Source organism: Dama dama, chromosome 2, assembly GCF_033118175.1.
Source record: "Dama dama isolate Ldn47 chromosome 2, ASM3311817v1, whole genome shotgun sequence".
In the NCBI taxonomy this organism is placed as follows: domain Eukaryota; kingdom Metazoa; phylum Chordata; class Mammalia; order Artiodactyla; family Cervidae; genus Dama; species Dama dama.
This window is the reverse complement of record NC_083682.1, coordinates 26,897,857-26,917,959: the sequence shown is the minus strand read 5'-3', so window position 1 is coordinate 26,917,959 and position 20,103 is coordinate 26,897,857. Positions and strand designations below refer to the sequence as shown.

At 42.0% G+C, this 20,103-nt stretch overlaps 1 protein-coding gene across 2 annotated transcripts in view; it reads right to left on the bottom strand.

The window, feature by feature from the left end:
• Positions 1 to 20,103, bottom strand: part of NELL1 (neural EGFL like 1) — a 1,025,511-nt gene that overhangs the window by 735,431 nt on the left and 269,977 nt on the right. For both annotated transcript variants that reach the window (XM_061158429.1, XM_061158435.1), the window contains exons 9-11: positions 19,220 to 19,322; positions 9,777 to 9,850; positions 3,003 to 3,102 (exon numbers count right to left, since the gene is read on the bottom strand). In XM_061158429.1, the coding sequence (XP_061014412.1) occupies positions 3,003 to 3,102; positions 9,777 to 9,850; positions 19,220 to 19,322 (277 nt within the window). The remainder of the gene's footprint in view (positions 1 to 3,002; positions 3,103 to 9,776; positions 9,851 to 19,219; positions 19,323 to 20,103) is intronic.

Genomic DNA, 20,103 nt, shown 5'->3' with positions numbered 1-20,103 from the left:
GAAACCACACAGCTGAAATCACACCACACCAATGTGCTCAACCCTGAAATACCAATTTCAGGTCACGGGAGTCCCAGCTCTCTGCTTGCACACTACCTGCCAATCAAAAGACTCTTTCAAATCCACAAAGCAAATGGAACAGCCCTTCCATATGCAGGACAGAAATGACTTTACATAGAAATTGAATGTTTCTCACCTTTTCATTACTTTCTGTTTTTGAGAGGGGCAAGGAGGAGGGGGGAGAGGAGAACTGAATAACATGCCTTCAAAGAGGCCTACCGGGCTTTCCTCATCTTGTCAGAAGCAAAATTGTCCAACCGCCCCCCGCCCCGCCACACCCCATTTATTTTCCAAGACAGAAATAAGAACACAGAGGAAAAGGTAAAAGACAAACAGAAATCAAAGGGGAAAAATATTTCCCAGAGTATTGTGAGAGAACCTTAGGCTACTTCCAAGGATGCTCTTGGGAAATAAATTGAAATTAAGAGACCGTAAGATTCATGGGCATTTGAGCTCATGTGGATGAATTTTTGTTCAACATATAAATTTTATATTTTTATGAAAAAGAACACCCCACTGCCCAAAAATCCTTTTCATTTTCTGACTGTCTAATGTGCAGAATAAGCCTAAGTATGTGTACAAGTGGACGAAATGATCTGGGTTCCCCTCTTGTAATGGGTCAGTGGGGAAGGGCCTATTGACAGTAAATGGTGCTGAAAAGGGCTTCAGTCAAAAATAATGCTTTTCTCATTCCAGGGTCTGAATTCTGAGATCGGCATAAGTAGAAGAATCCTAAGAGAATCCGTATGCCCAAATGGTTTCACTCAACCTGCTCCCCAGAAAAAAGACCTCCCCACCCTATCTTTTCTGAAGAAGTGCTCTGGTTCCTTTAAAACACAGACTTGTCAAGGGACATAAATAACTCCCTCACTCGCAGACGCAGACGCAGACATCTCCAAAAAAACACGATCAGCTGCCAAATAAAGGAGCTGATAGTATTCTGGCTGAGAAGGAAGCAGGTGGGAGAAAGAAGAAAACCCTTAATTGTACAAACTGGCTGCGGCTATGATCTCATCTAGGAAGCCCTGCTCCTGCCTCCCACTTTCCCTCAAAGCTGAGTCAGCCACCCGGTCACTAGCAGCAGGAGCCTTGAATGAGTCAACTTTTCAATGAGATGTCATCTCTCTCAGCATCTTCACTGGTTCAAAAAAAAAAAAGTATCTGCTTTTCTGCGAAGAGTAAGCATAAGCAGAGGCACTTGTCTATTGTAAATTAGGTCAGAGCAATGAAAATCTTCTTGACTTTCTGTGGGATAATCAATGAGCCCGCTCTAATGAAACCATAAATCAGAAAAGGATTTACATAAACTGAGTCCCACTTGGCACCTCAACAAATAGCAAGTGATGGATTTTGCATTAAATTGTAAGAGCTACCTAACAACCCAATCAGTTACCAATAAATGTATCCCTCTGAAGTTTCCAGTCAATCTTTAGTCTTTCTAAAGCATCCCAGCTGCAAATACACATGTAGGCAAGAAAGCAGATAAATCAGAGGAGATCCTCTGATGGCACACCACGAATTCTAACAGCCGTTCGTGGCTGTCCGTGTATTAAGGTTTTCTGGGAATTTTACCAAAAGGTAACTCTCTTTGACTAACCACAGAGAGAAATCTCAGCCTCAGCTGAAAACATGCCATGATCAGATACTTTTATATATCAGAAGGAACTAGAGGAGGGGTCAGCAAATGACGAGCTGCCATCTGTTTCTCAAAATAAACATTTAATGAAACACAACCACTAAATTGTGTATTTACCTATTGCCTAGTGGCTCAGCAGTAAAGAGTCTACCTGAGATGCAGGAGTCACGGGTTCAACCCCTGGGTCAGGAAGATCCCCTGGAGGAGGGAATGGCAACCCACTCCAGTAATCTTGCCTGGAGAATCCCATGGACAAGGAACTTGGTGGGCTACAGTCCCTGGAGTTGCAAAGAGTTGGATGCAACTGAGTATGCACATTGCCTATGCTGCTTTGGCAATACAAGAGCAGAGATGAGTAGTTGCAATGAAAACCTTCTGACCCCAGCAAAACCTGTGGCCCTTTGCAGAAACTATCTGTCAATGCTTATGCTAGAGAAAAGATGTAAAAAAGTAAAATATGATATAACCTGAACTAAACTGCTATGCTCCTGGGTTCTTAACTCTAGAAACTTCTGAGGTAAATCAAAGAGACTGTAATATGTCTCACTGGATATGTGAGAATGCGGAGAAGACTTTGTGGTGGGTAGAAGTTCAAAACAAAAGCTATTAGTTTAACTGGACTTGTTTTGTAAGATTTGAATACATTTTAGATTCTACTAATCTATTTAATTCTTCCTGGGTGAGACGTTCCAGACAGGAAGTAATATTTGATTCAGTTGATTTGAATAAATAAGAATAAATTTGAAAAAGAGAAGAATTCCATCAAAAGGAAGGAAAACCATTTCTGCTCAATAATTAATTAGCAGTTAAGTGTTACTTAGTTGAAGCCTATTTTCCTTGCAGGAAGTAAAGTTGTATATAAATCTATGAGTAAGGATTCAGTATATGTCAACCTCTGGCAGAAAAGGGAATTAGCCCATGGAAAAAGCTTAAAAGAATGCTTTCCAAACCCACTCATGAAGGAAATGTAATAATAATGATAATAGTTATTAATATAATAATAGCCATTATTACAGGAACTGTTATCATTGTAGGAACCATCATTTATTGAATATTTATCATGCACTAGTCATAATGCTAGCTGCTTATGCATTATCCTATTTAATCCCCACAACCATCCTATGAAGCACATAGATTATATCCTCCTTTTTCAACTGATAAGACTATAACCAAGGGCAATATATAGGATAAATACATTTCTGAGCAACAGAGTTTTGGACCCATGTTATTATTATAATCACACTAGTCATTAAAACTTCCCCCCAAACCCACCTCCACCCAAAGCCCCATCGCCAAGCCCTCTTACCTCTGCAGACACTGCAGCACTGATTCTCCGGGAGAATGTGATCCTTCTCTGAGCAGTTCAAAAGAGGGCATGCTTCCGTAATTTTTACTAAAACTCCACCCTGCAAGCCAAATAATCAGGAAACAAAACAATGTTCATATTTTGAGTTGATGATCCAAACATATAATGCTCATTGTTAAAAGCCTGTGGTGATAACAACCTACAATAATTAACAGTACTCACAGGAATTCTACCATAATGCAAAGTCACAAATTAAATTGATAAGACTCCTGGAAGAGAAGGCAAATTTCCCTTTCTATAACAAAACAGCCTCAATTTCAACAAATGAGGTGGGGGTTTTTCTGTTTTGTTTTCATTTTAACAAATGGCTGTTGAGTATCTTCTGTGTAGCAGAATGTCACTGACAAGGCAGAGCTGATAAATTTTCAACAACTGACTGTTGGATGGGGGAACCCTAAAGTTAGCATTGGCTGATTTCTGTCATATAAACACCCTGACATTGTGAACCACTAACACTACATCACTGATTACAAAGTTGGGAGCTCTCATGAGCTTTTATGAGACAGTTTCAAGACTGCACTGGATCACAAGCACTGTGAACCCAAAGATTAAGAAGACATCGTCCTTGCCCTTGATAAAAACTTAAACTGGAAACCATAATAAAATACAGTAAGTCCTAAAAAAAAAAAAAAAGTGCTCTAATCACGGTATGGCAATATGTCATTTACTCAATATTAAAGGAAATCAACCATGAATATTCACTGCAAGGACTGTAGCTGAAGCTCCAATACTTTGGCCACCTAATACAAAGAATTGACCTATTAGAAAAGACCCTGATGCTGGGAAAGATGGAAGGCAAAACGAGAAGGGGGCGACAGAAGATGAGATGGGTAGATAGCATCACCAACTCAATGGACATGAATTTGAGCAAACTCCAGGAGATGGTGAAGGACAGAGGAGCCTGGTGTGCTACAGTCCATGCGGTAGCAAGAAGTCGGACACATTAGTGACTGAACAAGAACAACAAATACATCATAGGAGAATAATTAATTCCACCAAAGTGGGAAGAAATTATGAAGAAGATGCCACATTTGAAGGAACTAAATAATGGAATAAGAAAGAAAACAGTCTCCCAGCAGAGGAAAAAGATAAGAATCAAAGTATACAGGTATTGAATTGAAAGTGGGTCAGTTAGATGAACACTAGATTCTCCCTAGAAATAAATAAAACCACTTACAAAAAAATTTTAAATATTTGGCAGGTGCATCTTATGACCCTATTTCAACGAAGGTCCTCTTTGTTGACATCACTAGTATCTATATTTAGTTTCACTCTGAATATTTAAAATTACTTCAATAATTACTCTAAAAGGCAGGATTTGAGAGTCCCTTATTTAATCTAAAATGTCCAGTTATTTTTTGTTCTCCCATTCTTAAAAGCATGGTTAAGTCAACCAAGAAGCAGCGCAAGGAGGGTGGGTCTCATTTAAGGCCGAAAGGTAATTCTCAACACAGATGGGGAGAAAAAGATGGTGCTGAGCCACGAGAAAGAATGGGGGAGATTCTGAGTTTTCTATCTCCAAGAGATGACTGTCATTCCAGTGGCCCCAGAATTCCCTGGTTTGGCAGGAACACCCATTCTATCAGGCACATCAACTCTAAAATATGAACATAAACATAACTTTTAAATGTCAAATCTAAATTTAATTTCCAAGTACTGATCATATGGATTACTGGAACCATGGTTTCCTCTCCTTTCTCATAAATTTCAGAGAGCCCAGTCAGCCCAACTTCTACGACTCCTTCTGGTGTCCTTTGACCCTTTTCCTCTTCATTTCTTGATCTGTCCCAAGGCATCTAGATCTCATGTTTTTCTCCTGTCTTAAAATTGGCCCTAAGATTCTGAGAATCAACCCTGCTATTCAATCATAGTCCCCATTTCAGCTCTATTCTGTTCTCACCCTTCAACCCAGGCCACGCTGGATCACACCTGGCCTCAACAGCCAGCACCAGTCTAAAGGCAGTTTGTCGGCCCGTTGTACCTCAGTTTCTACAACAGGGAGTCAAATCAACTGTTACACGCCAACAGATGTTAATAACCTTGCTATCAGCAGCACTGAGTTGAATGCAAGGGAAAACACAACGCTTAAGTATGTACCATTGTTGCCTCTACTTCCATCCCTCAATATTAAAATATTTATTCATTATCTACTGCCTTCCCTGGGGGCTCAATGGTAAAGAACACACCTGCCAATGTAGGAGACATAGGTTTGATCCCTGGGTCAGGAAGACTCCCTGGAGGAAGAAATGGCAACCCACTCCAGTATTCTTGCCTGGGAAATCCCACGGACAGAGGAGCCTGGCGGGCTGAAGTCCACGGGGTCCCTGAGCATGGATGCACCGCCTCCTCGCACAAACAAGAACGGCAAACTCTGCTGGATCTGTTTAATCAGTTCACCGTGCCCATCCCTCGCCTGAGCTCATCTCTCAACACTCAGAGTGTCCCTGAGGGCACTGGAGCCTCTTTGCAGGGAGCCAGAAGTTACCTCCAAGTTCCACATGCTCAACCCCCACAGCCCAAAGCCACTGGAGGTTCTTTACTTCAGAGGGAGACAATGGCTGGGGTAACATTTACACTCCAGAACCCCAGCAGAATCAGGGTGCCTCTAACCTTTCACCTAAAATTGCACCTTTGCTGAATTTCCTGCCTGCCCTAGCCTGAATCCCCCACACCCTTACTGCTTCCTCCCAGGAGCACTGCCTTAATAAATCTCTTGTACTTAATCCTGAGCTCAGGGTCTGCTTCTGGCTGAATCTAAACTAAGACAGTAAGATAAATTTCACTCTCGCTGTCGAAAAATTAAACTGTTAAAAGAGATTATCTGTAGGTGGTGAGATTCTGGAGTGATTTTCTTTTACTTTCTTATACATCCTTCCTCTAAATTCCAAATTTTATATCTTGAGTATATATTTGCTTTTATTTTAAAAGGCAATATTAAAACTGCTACAGAGGCTTTTTAAAAATAATCACTCATGAAAGGTTCTTTTTTATACATAAAAATTTGCTTTGACTGCTGATTAAATCAGTCAACAATTCCAAAAAACCTTCAATGTACTTAATGAGTAAGATCATAGTTCCAAATGTTCAAATAGAGATAAAAACCCTTTGCTTGAATTTGAAAATAATAGGCACTGTGACTCTAGTAACTTAAGTGCCACCAAATCCATTCAGTTCAGCCACACAATTTGGTATACACCTTTAACTTTATTTTCATACTCTAATAAGCATCTGATTAATAAATAAATCCTCCTGATTGTGGTAGGTTATTTTATGACCTTTGCAACTCAGCAGTGGTGGGGAAATATAATTCATCCATTCTTTCTCATTTAGAATGACTGTCACCATGTCACTGATCAAATATAAACACTTCCAAGCTCTTTACTAATAACTATGCTTAAACTTGAATTTCTAATAACATACAGAAGTCACATCTTTAAGGGGAAAAAAAAAAAAAAAAAACTTTTACTAGCCTAAAAAGTGTTTCAGGGCAATACTGCACAAAGCTGACGGAGATTGCTAGGACAGTTTATTCATCTTGATTTAAAAAACAACAGGGGAAAAAACAAACAAACAAACACAGTATGTTAACTTCTGAAATCACTTGGTAAAAATCTTTAAAACAAAACTTAGTTTCTTATCTAACTGGTAGTGCTGAAGCTTTGAAATGATCCCAGGAAAATGAAATGCATGGACTGCCAGGCAGCCTTTTGTCGACTAGGGATCTGCATTTGAACCACAGAACACAAGAAATTATTTGAGTAATTATTTGCTCAATTCTCCCAAGGATACCACTGACACAGTACCATTTTAGATGTCTAGGAAAGAAGTTAATTCATCACATACAACAGGTACCTTAGGGTATTAGGGCTTAAATCTTGCAAAAGGCTGTCCGAGAGAGACCGGAGGTGCTCCCCTCCTAGACCCATCACCCTCTTTCCCTCCTGACAACATCCATTAAATGTGTCCCAAAGCTCTTCTCTGGCCTTTTATAAATGCTACCCTTTATCAAGGGAATCAATGAGCCATAGCCTGACCAATCTGGTATTCTCAAATAGACTGAAAGCGTTCATTCAATCTTTCTAAATCTACTTTTTTACAATTCAAAAATGAGAATTACTTCCAAGTAAATCCAACACCATCAGGACTAGCAGTAAAGAGGCTGAGAGAGGAGCCTGGAGATTCAGACCACACAGGTTGAGAAACCAGCTGGTTCCCTTACTAGCTATGGGACTTTGCTCCATGTGCCTCAATTTCCTCATCTGTAAAGTGGGAACGACAATGCTACCCACCCCATAGGGTTATTATGAAGTTTTATTAAATAAAGTTTCAAAGGTTTTAAATAGTGTTTAGAAAATACTACGTACTCAGGAGATGTTAAGTGTAATTGTCAGTGATGCTTCTCTTTGTGCGTAATTATGTAGTAGATAACGAGAGAAAGACAATAAATGAAGCCATGGATTTTTAATAGAGGATGAAACCACTCACAGGCACATATACCACACGTGCAAAGAGAATAACCTGTCTGCCCCAACTTCTTCCTAAGTTGTAAAAAAAATAAGAAAGCAAAAAGCAGTAAAAGATGAAGCAGAACAGGGTGAACACCTACAGTGTTCAATCACAACGCTAAGTGCCTATCCAGTACACTGGCATTTAAACCCACACCCGTCTCTTCGAAAGGTCTCCAACAGTGTCTGCCCTGAGTCTCTCTGATGATAACAGAGACTGAATCACACTTATGACCCTTGTCAAGATCACCTGCTACTTGTGCGCAATATGTGAAGGGGGCTGCTGGCTGTGAGTGACAGCTACAGGCTGGATACTGGGACCATCAGCTGAGTGGGTAAAATTGCTCTAGTCATCCCAGCTTCCCTTGAGGGGGAAGAAAAACATCAGGGTGTTAGAATCTAAATCATCTTCTCTCCCTGCAAAGTGAGGCAATCTACAGAGAATGTGACATACGTCTCCTATTCAGGACGGACATGTACGGTCATGTGGAATAAGAAGAGCTCACATGTGTTGAGGGCTTACTTTGCGCCAGCCAAGCTCATCACACACTTTATCTCATCTGATCCACTCAACACCCTGCATGGTAAGGTGCCAGCCCCAGGTCAGGGCCCAGCCACCCACCCCTAGATCTGGAAGCTTCCATGGCTGACTCAAACACCATGGAGCCCTCACTGTCGCACCTTCCTTGCCTCTTCTGCAGACTAAGGAGGCCCCCACACGGAGCCCACTGTCCCAGAAGGACCACAGCTGTATACCCACCAGACGGCCTCGACACATGGAATCGCTGCCATTCCCAGAGGCAACCAAGAAAGCGTGAATGGAAAACACAATAGAGAAGTTCAAGGGACTTAGCCCCTGAGGTAGAGTCTGGTCAGTGAGAGACAGGACATAGGAAAGAGCCTCCCCCGCCACCCCAGAAACTCCCCATAAAGAACTAGATTTGAGCTCCCCAAGAGTTTCTGTGGGTCTCTAAATGCCTCCCTCTCCTCAACCTTTCAAATACATCCATTTCTTTTTGCCAGCGATACGACAAAAAGCCAATGAAATGCTGTAAATGTGACAAAATGCAAATGAAATGCTTGGAAAGCAGGTCTATTCTGAGACATGTGGTTCCAGCCAGTCTCCCTGAAGATGCCCCACAGAACCAGCCATGCCTCGCTGTGAGGCTGTGGCTGCTCGGGAAGGCACCCCCTTGTATCTGCTCCCCTCTCTCCCTTCTTTCCCTCTGTCTCTCACTCCCACGATCTAGGACAGCATCCCACCCAAGTAACTGCCTGGCTAGCTCCCACCTTCATCCAGCAGACCTCCTCAGAGAGGTCTTCCCAGACCACACATGCCCACCTCAAAGCTCTCTCCCTTTAACCTGCTCTGTATCTTTATAGAATTTGACATCAGAGTTGACCCTTGAACAATGCAGGAGTCAGGGACAGCAACCCTCCACACCATCTAAAATTGACGCATAATTTGTAGTCAACCGTCTGTATCTGTGTATCCATGGTTCTGCATCCAGGAATTCAATCAAGCACAGATAGTGTAGCATCACAGTATTTACTACTGGAAAAGTGGACCTGAACAGTTCAAACATGTGTTGTTCAAGGCTCAGCTGTATCTTGTATATCTATTTGTTTATATCTTACTGCCTATCTCCCCACCAGACTGCAAATTCTCTAAAGACAAGGGCTTTGTTTTGTTCACTGTTGTTCAACCAGAATCTAACAGCATGCCGATAAGCCGCACTTGCTCACTGCATGTTTGTTGAATGATTTACTGAATGAGATCTATGGTTCCACAAATCTAACCTCGAGGAATACATGAGAGGGGGCAGGCAGGAGAAAGGCATTTTCGAACACTGTCTCAGACACTTAGAAGTAGAGGTAGCACTATCCACAGCTCATATCACAGACTAACTGCCCCAACACCTAATCAAACCTTTCCCCAGAGCCAGCAGACAAGCTCCCTGACTCATGGTAGCTGCTAGATCCCTTCCCCTTCTCACTTCCTTCCCTGACCATCTTTCCCAAGACCACGTGATCCACAACTGACCACAGGCTAACCACACAATGACAGTGGCTGAGAACTCCCCATCCTGGACTCCAGCCCAATGAGAGTCTTTCCCCGCCTTGGGCCAATATGCTCCATTTCAGAACCCTACCTAAAGCCCACATCTCCTTCCCAACAAGTAATGGGAACTGTAAGATTGAAACTTACTCTGCATTCCCGACAGCTCTTGCTTAAGATCCGCTGGCCTTCTGCAAGGACTTTTCCTCCATAGATACATTTTGCTGTAATAAAACAGAAAGGCAGGTCAGGTAGACATACCATGTAACAAAATGACCTCCAAGGCACTGTCCAACTCCAAGAGAGTCCACAGAACATAAATACTCTAAACACAAATCTCTGTACATGTCTAGAGCAAGACATGGAAATAGTATGGGAATAACTGCTGAATCCCCTATCAGACTGTCATCTTGATTATGTTTGCCATGAGTCCTTCACACCAAGATTATACAACTATTTCCTTGCTGTAGTTGCTGAAGGACTAGAGAATGAATTGCTGAGGTCAGTGTTAAAACAAAGAAGAAATGGTTGTCATCACCACGGAGTACAAAAGCAGTAGCTTTGATTCAGCTACTCCAGCCATAAAATGAGTGACTGGTGAAAAGGAACTCACATACATTCCATTCATCAGGACCTCAGTCACAATGCAGAAGAACACATTTTTCCCCTTTGTAATCATATAAAGCACATGTCTTCAGCTTATCTGTTCCCAAGAAGCTCAGAAAAGAAACACAAGTCTGTACAATGCTGTATCAATGCACTAGAGAGATTGCCTTTGGAAAGGTGAGCTTAACAGGCTAATAAGGAAGGGAGGGAGGAGAGATGGGTCTTGGAAAAAAAAGTTAACAGAGAAGCATAAATGCTGACCCGTTTTTAAGCAACTGCAGAATATGTTTAATTTGATATGATCCTAATGTGTCTCTGTCAAATTCTCCAGTCACATCAACAGGAACAGGAAGCAACACCCTTGTGTTGTAGCAAGTGCTACTTACCAGCAGGCTATTAGATACTGGGTAAACAATACCCCCTCCCCTGCACAATGAGGATCCTTCCAGCCCTACTCCTCAGGAGAAGAAAAACTGAAGACGAGCACTCTAAGAGATCTCCACCACTAATTCACTGTCTTATCAATACCTCTGCATCTCTCAGAGCCTCCATTTCTGTATCTGCTAAAAATAGGTAAATTCAATTTGATAGTTTCTTAGTTCTACCATCTTCCGACTCATGGAATGTTCAGGTATGTAGGCACCTTAGCAAACAACTCATGCAACTCCTTCTTCTTGGCCACAGGAAGAGGAAAGTTTAGAAACATTACTTTACTTGACATCGTGATCCCACAGCAGATACTGTGGTAGGCAACCCAGATCTCCCTCCACGGCCAAAGGTCACATTCCTAAAACTGTCATGATAGGTGATGACCAACAGCTCTCAGCTGAACAGTGATTGCAGATGTGCCCTTGTGCAAAGTCAAGAGCCCTTCCCAGGGCAGCCCACATCCAGTGGGTGGCTGATGAAGGTATTGCAAAGTCTGAAGGTCTTCCAGCTCCAGAACTTCTTGAGGAATGACTGAGGCATTTGTTGCAACTACACTGCAGTTCAACCTCTCCTGCCCAATTCTGTCTCTTTCACTATCTCACTCCCACCCTAGAACTGATCTTGAACTTCCTAATAAAGTACAACCAAATCTCCATTTCAGAGTCTGTTTCCTCTCAGAACTTGCCCTGCGACAACACATACCTGACTCAAATCTGTGCGTCTCTAGTATCTGCTTTCAGTGAATGGCACTGGTATCCACCCCAGCCCCACACCCCACGACATGGGGTCCTTTGAACCCCTGTCTTTCCTCAACCCCATGTCCAATCAGTATTCAAATCCCAGCCAGGCCTCCTCTTCAAGTTTCTCAAGTCAACCAACGTCTCTCCATCCCCATCACCTCCCCCCAGCTGTCATCTTCACTCAACCCATCGCTCCTCTTTAGTGGAGTAGAAAACTTCCTAACCTGTCTTCCATGTTCTGGTCTAATCTTACCCAGTTCTTCCCCATACAACCATAAGACATATTTTAAGTACAAATAGGAGGCTCTGCTTCAAAATCATTACGAATTGCTCACACCCTCAGAATTTAATTCAAATTCCTGAAGGCAGCATGCAAGGCCATCCCTGCAGTTCTTCCTTATCCCTTAGGTTTCACCAATTCCTTCTCACTCACCCTCCCTCTGAAACTGCCAAACACTCCACCTCCACTGAGACTCCAGCCATGCTCTCTTCGGTTTTGGGATTTGCACACACTGCTTTCTTCGGAACACTCAGTCCCATGCGCCTGTTGCTGGTAACCTTCTGTCCTATACACCCATCAATTTCACCTTAATCCTGACATCCCCCTAAAAAGCTTTTTTTAATTTTTTTAACCCCAAGCACTGGAGAACCGTCCTCATCCTGTGCTTCTCTGGTACCCTGGACCTCGCCCTAACAGAACATATATCGCATTTTATCTCTGTTGCCCCAATGAGGGTAGGATCTATGTCTGTTCATAATTTTATCCATAGCCCCAAGCTCCATGCCTCTCTGGGCTTAATGTTAGTAACGATAATTTTAGAATTAATGAGCCTCCTAAGTAGCAAAAAAAAGAGGCATTTGCTGATTCCCAGATGAGAGTTCTTCCTGCTATTCAATGCTATTCCAAACATTAAAAACAGATACTAAGGTTTTCAGAGCAAAACCAACTACAAAGTAGAAAACCAATACAATTTTCTAGATAACTCCCTTCCTTGCCTCATTAGAACAATTATCCCTGAACATCTTTTATGCCTCAATTTTCTAGATAAATCAGTTGCCTCTGACTCATTGGTCCTAATGAGGATGTGGATTCCCAAATGTGCTTACATGGGGAGACCACACTTCCAAGGGCCTGAAATTCCTGCCTAATAAACTCCCACGCTCCCAAACGCAGCTGCTGCCAACTTGGCAAGATGGCTCACTCCAGAGTGACAGTTGTGCTAAATACACTGCTGTCAAACCTGCCATCTGCTCCTTGGCCCAGGCTGGGACACAAAGACAAGACCTCCCTTCTCATTTTGCACCTTGCCACCCCCACGATGCTATGATCACACTTGCTGCCCTGCCTGAAGACATTCGCCTGATTTCTCTTGTCCTCTAATCGACCCTCATCCCAGATCTTCGATCTGAACACAGGAGTGTCTTACAGTTCACATTCAAACCACACATGGGGACACATCCATCCCTCAAGTTTACAGATCTGGTGTAAAAAGTAAGTATCCACTGAACTTCCTGTCTTCACATATACATGTGCATGCCTGCTAAGTCATGTACGACTCTTTGCCACTCCACAGACTGTAGCCTGCCAGGCTCCAATGTCCATGGGATTTTCCAGGCAAGAATACTGGAGTGGGTTGCCATTTCCTTTTCCAGGGGATCTTCCTGACCCAGGGACCAAGCCCAAGTCTCCTGCTTGGCAGGCATGTTCTTTACCGTTGAGCCACCATCCTCACATAAAGGGGCTGCAAAAGACAGGATGGCTGATGTGCTTCAGCCATTCACAACCTTGGCACCAACACAAGATGTGTACATGATTATGATATCAAAAAGTGTCTACGGAATTAGCTTAGGACAGTTCAGCATCACCACTGAGGTCACAAGAATTTCCCCTGCTTTCTCATCTTTGCCCACTTCTCTGATGGTGCCCCTCCTTCCCCCTCTGTATCCCTAACACCAGCCCTCACCATCCAACCTCTTGACCTACCGCCAAAAGGCTTATTTTTGACGTCTGAGGAAATTCAAACAGAAGGTGAGTCAGGCTCCGATGCCTGTGGCTGGGGCATTTGGGACTCCGTTCCAACAGCTCTTGGTATGAGTGGAAATGTAAATGGATACCTGAAGCCCTTCACACCACACTGGGGACATGCAAACAAGACTATTTCACAGTGTCTGACCACGAAATTGAAACCCTGCACCAACACACATTTCTTCATGATGTCAGAAACAAATGTACTGGGGGTTTAGAGAAATAGGCAACTGTATCTTTTTGCACCCAGACACCAGGCCCTTCAAATTCGAACCTGATTTCCCTAGTGCAGCGCATGGATACTTTTTGCCATTTGGGTGCACACCAACTAAACAACAGACAGGCACCACGTGGCACTCCTGTCAGATGCGGACGTGAGGTTGCTCTGTCTTTATTTAGATATTTGCACCCTGCACACACACTACCATCCCTTGGCACTCGGCGGCTAAGAACATCAAAATCAACCCTCCGTGTTGCACTTTAAAGAAGAGCGGCAGATCAGAAAGTCTAAACACCCAAAGAGCCAACGTCACTCGTTCACAGACATGGCTTCAGATACTGCTTCTCGGAGCAAGACACCCACATCAAACCCATTCTCTCTCAGGAATCTCCAACATTTCTGAAACCATTTCTTCCACCTGCTTTATTTCTGTTAATCATACTAGGAGTCTCCTGTGCGCTCTTGTTCAAAACCTGGCAAATTCTGGCTTATAGATGCTCTGTCTCTGATTCGGTTATCTCAAAAAAAAAAAAAACAATGCTTATGGAGTACCTACCATGGGCCAGGTCCTTTGGCTATCACTCACATTGATCCCTTCCTTTTTATCTCTCCAGGCAGTGCCTGTCAGCTGGCTTCATCACCTTTACCTGCAGAATGCCTGAATCCCACACTCAGCTCCCTGTCTGCAGCTCTCCCCATGAAGTGACTTTTGTCAAAGCATTTCTTTGATTATGCCACAACCCTGCTTCAAAATCTTGCTTTTGAGCCCCCAGATAAATGCTGTGTTTACCTCATGATTCTGTATCTGCAATCCCCTTTGGCAGTGTGTTCTTACCTACCTTGTCCACGTGGCAAACTCCTATTCATCTCTCCATACCCTACTCAGCTGTGCCTTCCCTGTGCCACCTCTGCATTTCACATAGCATGCGTGCTGCACAATACTCCTATAATGAGATGGTGCAAATATCTCCCTGGATAGCATGTGGTAGAGGAGACAGTTAAAAGCATTAGCTCTGGAGCCAGATGATCTGAGTTTTATTTTGGTTCAGCCAAGGCTGAGAGACCTTGGAAAAGTTAGTCCTCCTCTCTGGGTTTCACCTCCTCATCTATAAGATAGGGATCATAGTGGAACCAATGCCATGGGGTTGTTGGAAGAATTACATGAATTAATGACCATAAGAAGGCTTAACACAGTGTCTGACATAGAATGAATGATCCACTTTTCCCCACTGCTGTGCCCAGAGATAAGAACAGAGGTGGGAGAAGAACTTCAATAAGGATAACTAAAGGAATTCAATGAAATATGAACACCATCATTCATCCCCTGAAACACCTTTGCAGCTTATTTCTACTTCTCACCCACAGAAACCCTCTACTATCAAATAGACTATCTCCCTCTCCTTCTACCACTTCTTTTCCTTTCAAATACTGTCGTGGAAAGCTCAAGATTCCCTCTCCATCCTTTCCCTTCTCTCTCATCTCTGATAGCTCCCCCAAATCTATCCAAAAGAATACCGATTCTTACTTCATGCTATATGACACTTTTTAGGTCCATCCACATCTCTACAAATGATCCAATTTCATTTCTTTGTACAACTGAGTAATATTTCATTGTGCATATGGACCACATCTTCTTTGTCTGTCCCTCTGTTGATGGCCACTGAGGTTGCTTCCATGTCCTGGATATTGTAAACAGTGCTGCAATGAACACTGGGCCCAGGGAACTCTGCTTGACACACCGTGGGGATCTGAATTGGGAGAAACTCCAAAAGGGAGAAGATATATATCTAGGGGCTGCGAAAGACATCAACACAATGGCTGATATACATATATATATGGCTGATTCATTCTGCTGTGTGGTAGAAAGACAACAGTATAAAACAACTATACTCTGAAAAAGTTAACCACACACAAAAAAAAGATTCTAGGACACCACTGCCCAGAGATTCTGATTTAGTAGGTCAGAGTGGGTCCCTAGGACCCTCAAGAAAGTATCTCAAAAAGTTCACTAGGGTGATTCTAATGAGTAGCTAGGTATATTCAATTCCTTGCTTAGAGCAGACACCCAAGAAATGTTTGAGGGATGAAACTCCTGCACCACTTTCTGGACTTCCATGCCCACAGCTAAGGAATCTAGAAGGCTCTCTGGAGTTTACCTTGATGCATTCCAAAAAGATGAAGAGCCTAGTATCAGGAATTATGAAAACTACCTTGGTCTTGGAGATGGCCTGATTTGTTGGGCCTTTTAATCACAACAAAAGGACAAAGTACTTTTTTCAGGCAATGAGTTGAAATATGAACACTTAGACCAAGTTCTTTCCTGTTTCCACATGGATGCCCTCATCTGTAAGCGCTGCAGCTCCTGAAGCCATGACAAGAGGATGAACGTTTGGTAAGTGAGCAGATGAAACAATCTGCTTTCATGTATCGGCTCTTGAATCAAATCAGTGCTTTTTCTCAGAGACCCTAGGACACTACCCCACCCACCAGAGAGGAGCTTAGGAAATTTTATCTGAAAGGGACAACTAAAGGAAGTATATTCCATCCTTTATCTAATGTGGAGATATCTGAAAACTTCTGTGTATTTTTGAATTAGAGTTTTCATCCTTTATACATACATATATATATATTATATATATTAACATTAACATATATATTAACATACATATATATATTTGCACCCTGCAGTACATGCTTTATATATATATTTGCACCCAGGAGTGGAATTGCTGGGTGCATATGATAACTGAGTAGTGTTCTTAATCATTTATTTGTATTACCATCTTATTAAACATCTTAAACTACTGATCAGAGTTGCTGAGAAAATTTGTACTACCTAGCTAAATGGTTATCAATTCCAAACAAAGGCAAAAAACATACTAATAGTTTAGCTAGCTCATTTATCAGCATCTTGGTACAATCAGGTAAGCTTGCTGAAAAGCTTTTTTTAAACTTAAAACTCTCCAACAAATTAAAGAAAAATGACTATACCACACACTTCTAGTGAGAGGACAATTTGATGATACGTAATAAGAACTTTGAAAATGTCAGGTTCTTGGCTCAATAATTCTACTTTGGAAAATTCAAGGAAAATGTGAAATAAAAAATATGGTCTCACAAAATATGTTAAAGTGAACATGAAGGTGTTAGTCATTCAATCGTGTCTGATACTTTGGAACCACATGTACTGTAGCCCAGTAGGCTCCTCTGTCCATGGAATTCTCCAGGCAAGAATACTGGAGTGGGTAGCCATTCCCTTCTCCAAAAGATCTTCTTGAGCCAGGGATTGAACCCAGGTCTCCCGCACTGCAGCCAGAGTCTCTACCGTCCGAGCCACCAGATATTGAGAATATCAGTATCTTGGCCCAATAATTCTACTTTACAGAATTCAAAGAAAATATAAAATACAAAAATGTGGCCTCACAAAATTGAATAATGATTTAAGACCCAGAGGAATCCGGTGGAGAGGGAGGTGGGAGGGGGGATCGGGATTGGGAATACATGTAAATCCATGGCTGATTCATATCAATGTATGACAAAACCCACTGGAAAAAAAAAAAAAAAGTATCAGAACTTTTTCTCTTTGCAAAAAAAAAAAAAGAAAAGTGGGAAACAATCTAGTTACCCAACAATTGGGGAATAATTAAGTTATGCAAAACCAAACAGTAGAACACTATGAAGCTCTTTAAAGTGAAGGTCATACAGTTTTTAAAAGCATAAAAATATACTTAAGTGATAATGGCAAATCAATAAAGTAGGCTAAAATTATCTATACAATAAGAACTCAACTGTCCACAAAATAAAAATTTTAAAAAAATGAAATCCACTATGATCTCAAGTGTTTGTTTTCAAGCGGTGGCATTATGGGTAATTTTCCATCTTTATCTTTACCCTTCTCTGTGATTTCACATACACAATGACACAGAACAGCTGAAAGGCTCACCTATGTTCATGTCCAAATTACATCTGCCAAGAGACAGCATTTACAGATCCACGGAGCTCAAGATAATAGATTAAAAATACCTCATGGTTTTTAAACAAATCCCTAATAGATTCTCAACTTATTCCTCTGCTATTATATAGAATACATCAAGATAGAAAAATAATCTATACATATTATTCTAAAAACTATCTTTCCATCATGGAATCAAACTATAATCTCAACATCTGGGCCCTTGATCTATCCATGACTTCCGAAAGTACTTGGAATAAAAACTAGAACGTTTCTTTTAGATTAACTTGGAGTAAGCCCTCCAGAGTAGTGGATGTACCATATGAACTATAAAAAGAAGACATTTTTCAAAGTTCCTTTTGAAAGGATATAGAAAAAGATTGGGCTGGTACAACCAGACTGGCTATCTGCATTCCCACTGTCATATTAGGGGACATGCTGTTCTTGACAAAAAGTTACTGTTTTGAGGATCTAGTAATGATGGTGTTTTCTGGCAGAGAAACGATTTTGAAAATTAGCCATCAGATGGCACATTTCTAACTTAAACTTTCCTTTTTCAGTGAAGAGCTTATGGTCTGATAAAAAGACTAAAGGCTCTGTAGTCAGAATTTGCTTTATATTTCACCTCTGTCACTTACTAGCCTTGCAAACTTGCTATCTTCCCTAAGCTTCCTATAAATAGTGATAATAACAATCCCCCCCCCACAAATATTCCAGTGAGGACTCAATAATAGAATGAAACCACTTAACACAGTATCTGACACATACCATACCAATTATTCTAAATGACAGCTTTTATTCTTCATGCTTGCCTCAGTGTTCATTCCACCATTTCATTTGAAATAGTGTCCTCTGTAATACAGAGGGAAAAGGATTTTTAAATCATTGCATAATTTGGACAAGCCAACTTTGAAGGAAATTGTCCTAATATTTTAACTGAAGTTCAATCTTGAAATTCCTAACAAGGGCCCTTTAATAATAGGAAACCTGACTAAAATCTCAGATAGCCAAAACACAGAGCGTGGGCCTTACCTTGATCAATCAAAATGAGTGGACCAGGGGCTTCCTTGGTGGTGCAATGCAGGGGACAGGGGTTTGATCCCTGGTCTGGGAAGATGCCATAGGCCACAGAGTAACTAAGCCTGGGTGCCACAGCTACTGAAGCCCACGCAACTAGAGCCTGTGCCCCACAACGAGAGAAGCCACCCTGATTTGAGAAAGGCCACACACAGGAACGAAAGCCAAACACAGCCATGAATAAAAGCTTAAGAAAAAAAAAAAAAGAGGACATCAAAGCACATGGAGCCTTGGAGTCATGACATCACAGATCAACTCCACCCACCCCCAGCTGTTTGATCCTGGGCAACTGACTTAATCCTTGTCAATGCCAGTTCCCTGTATGAAAGAATGGAAAGAATAGTAACTAAGGTTGATGTGAGGATTAAGGAAAAATATATATATATAGAGAGAGAGAGCCTATGTAAAGTGTCTGCACATCACAAGTAATCAATTGCTAGTATTGATATTTCATCAATGTTGCTCAGTTGGGGGTCTGAAAAAAAGGGGACTAAATCAATCTCGAAGCACTGAGGGCCACCCTGACCCTCCGTCAGTACTTACGTCGGCAGACCTTACAACACTGGCCGGCAATGTGCACAGGGAGGGAGTCTGGAGAGCAGTTGAGTGGGGGACAGGACATCCTTCGGCATTCCACAGCCCCGCTCTGAGGAAGGAAAGGCAGGAAAAGGCATCTCAGCAGCGGTGACCTCAGTAGGACAAAGCTCACATTCCATCCCAGAAACTTCACCAGGAAAACGGAAGTAGTGTGAGGAGTTCCTGGGGCTTCCCAGGTGACTCTAGTGCTAAAGAACCCTCCTAACAAAGCAAGAGACCCAAGAGATGCAGCTTCTATCCCTGTCGGGAAGATCCCGGAGGAAGGCATGGCAACCCACTCTACAAATAATTTTCTCCAACCCATATAAAACCATGCCACCTCAATTACTTTTCTGGTATACATCACTGGCTTCATTCTACCTGCCCATCAGACTGAATAGATTAGAAAGAAAACAAAAGCCTATTTTTACAAGAACATTAGTAACACCTTTTGCAGACCCTGAAATCACTGTTTAAGCACTAACAATCATTTTGTATTTTTGAAGACAAACAATGGCATTCTTTAGACACTTATCAAATAATTTCAGCTGGATAGGGTTTACATACTAATGTGGGGTGAGGGTGGGGGTTCTTTAATTCTCCAAAACAGATCAAATTGTAGATACAAATAATACAAATAATGGATAGTCTGAGAGTCAGGGGGTCCTGCAATTCTCTAAAACAGAAAATGGATACCTTGTAAAATACAGTGAAGACACCTAGAAACTAATTAACATCCTTTTAAAATGTATAGTAGCACAGAGTCCCTTGCACTGCAAGGAGATCCACCCAGTCCATCCTAAAGGAAATCAGCCCTGAATATTCATTGGAAGGACTGATGTTGAAGCTGA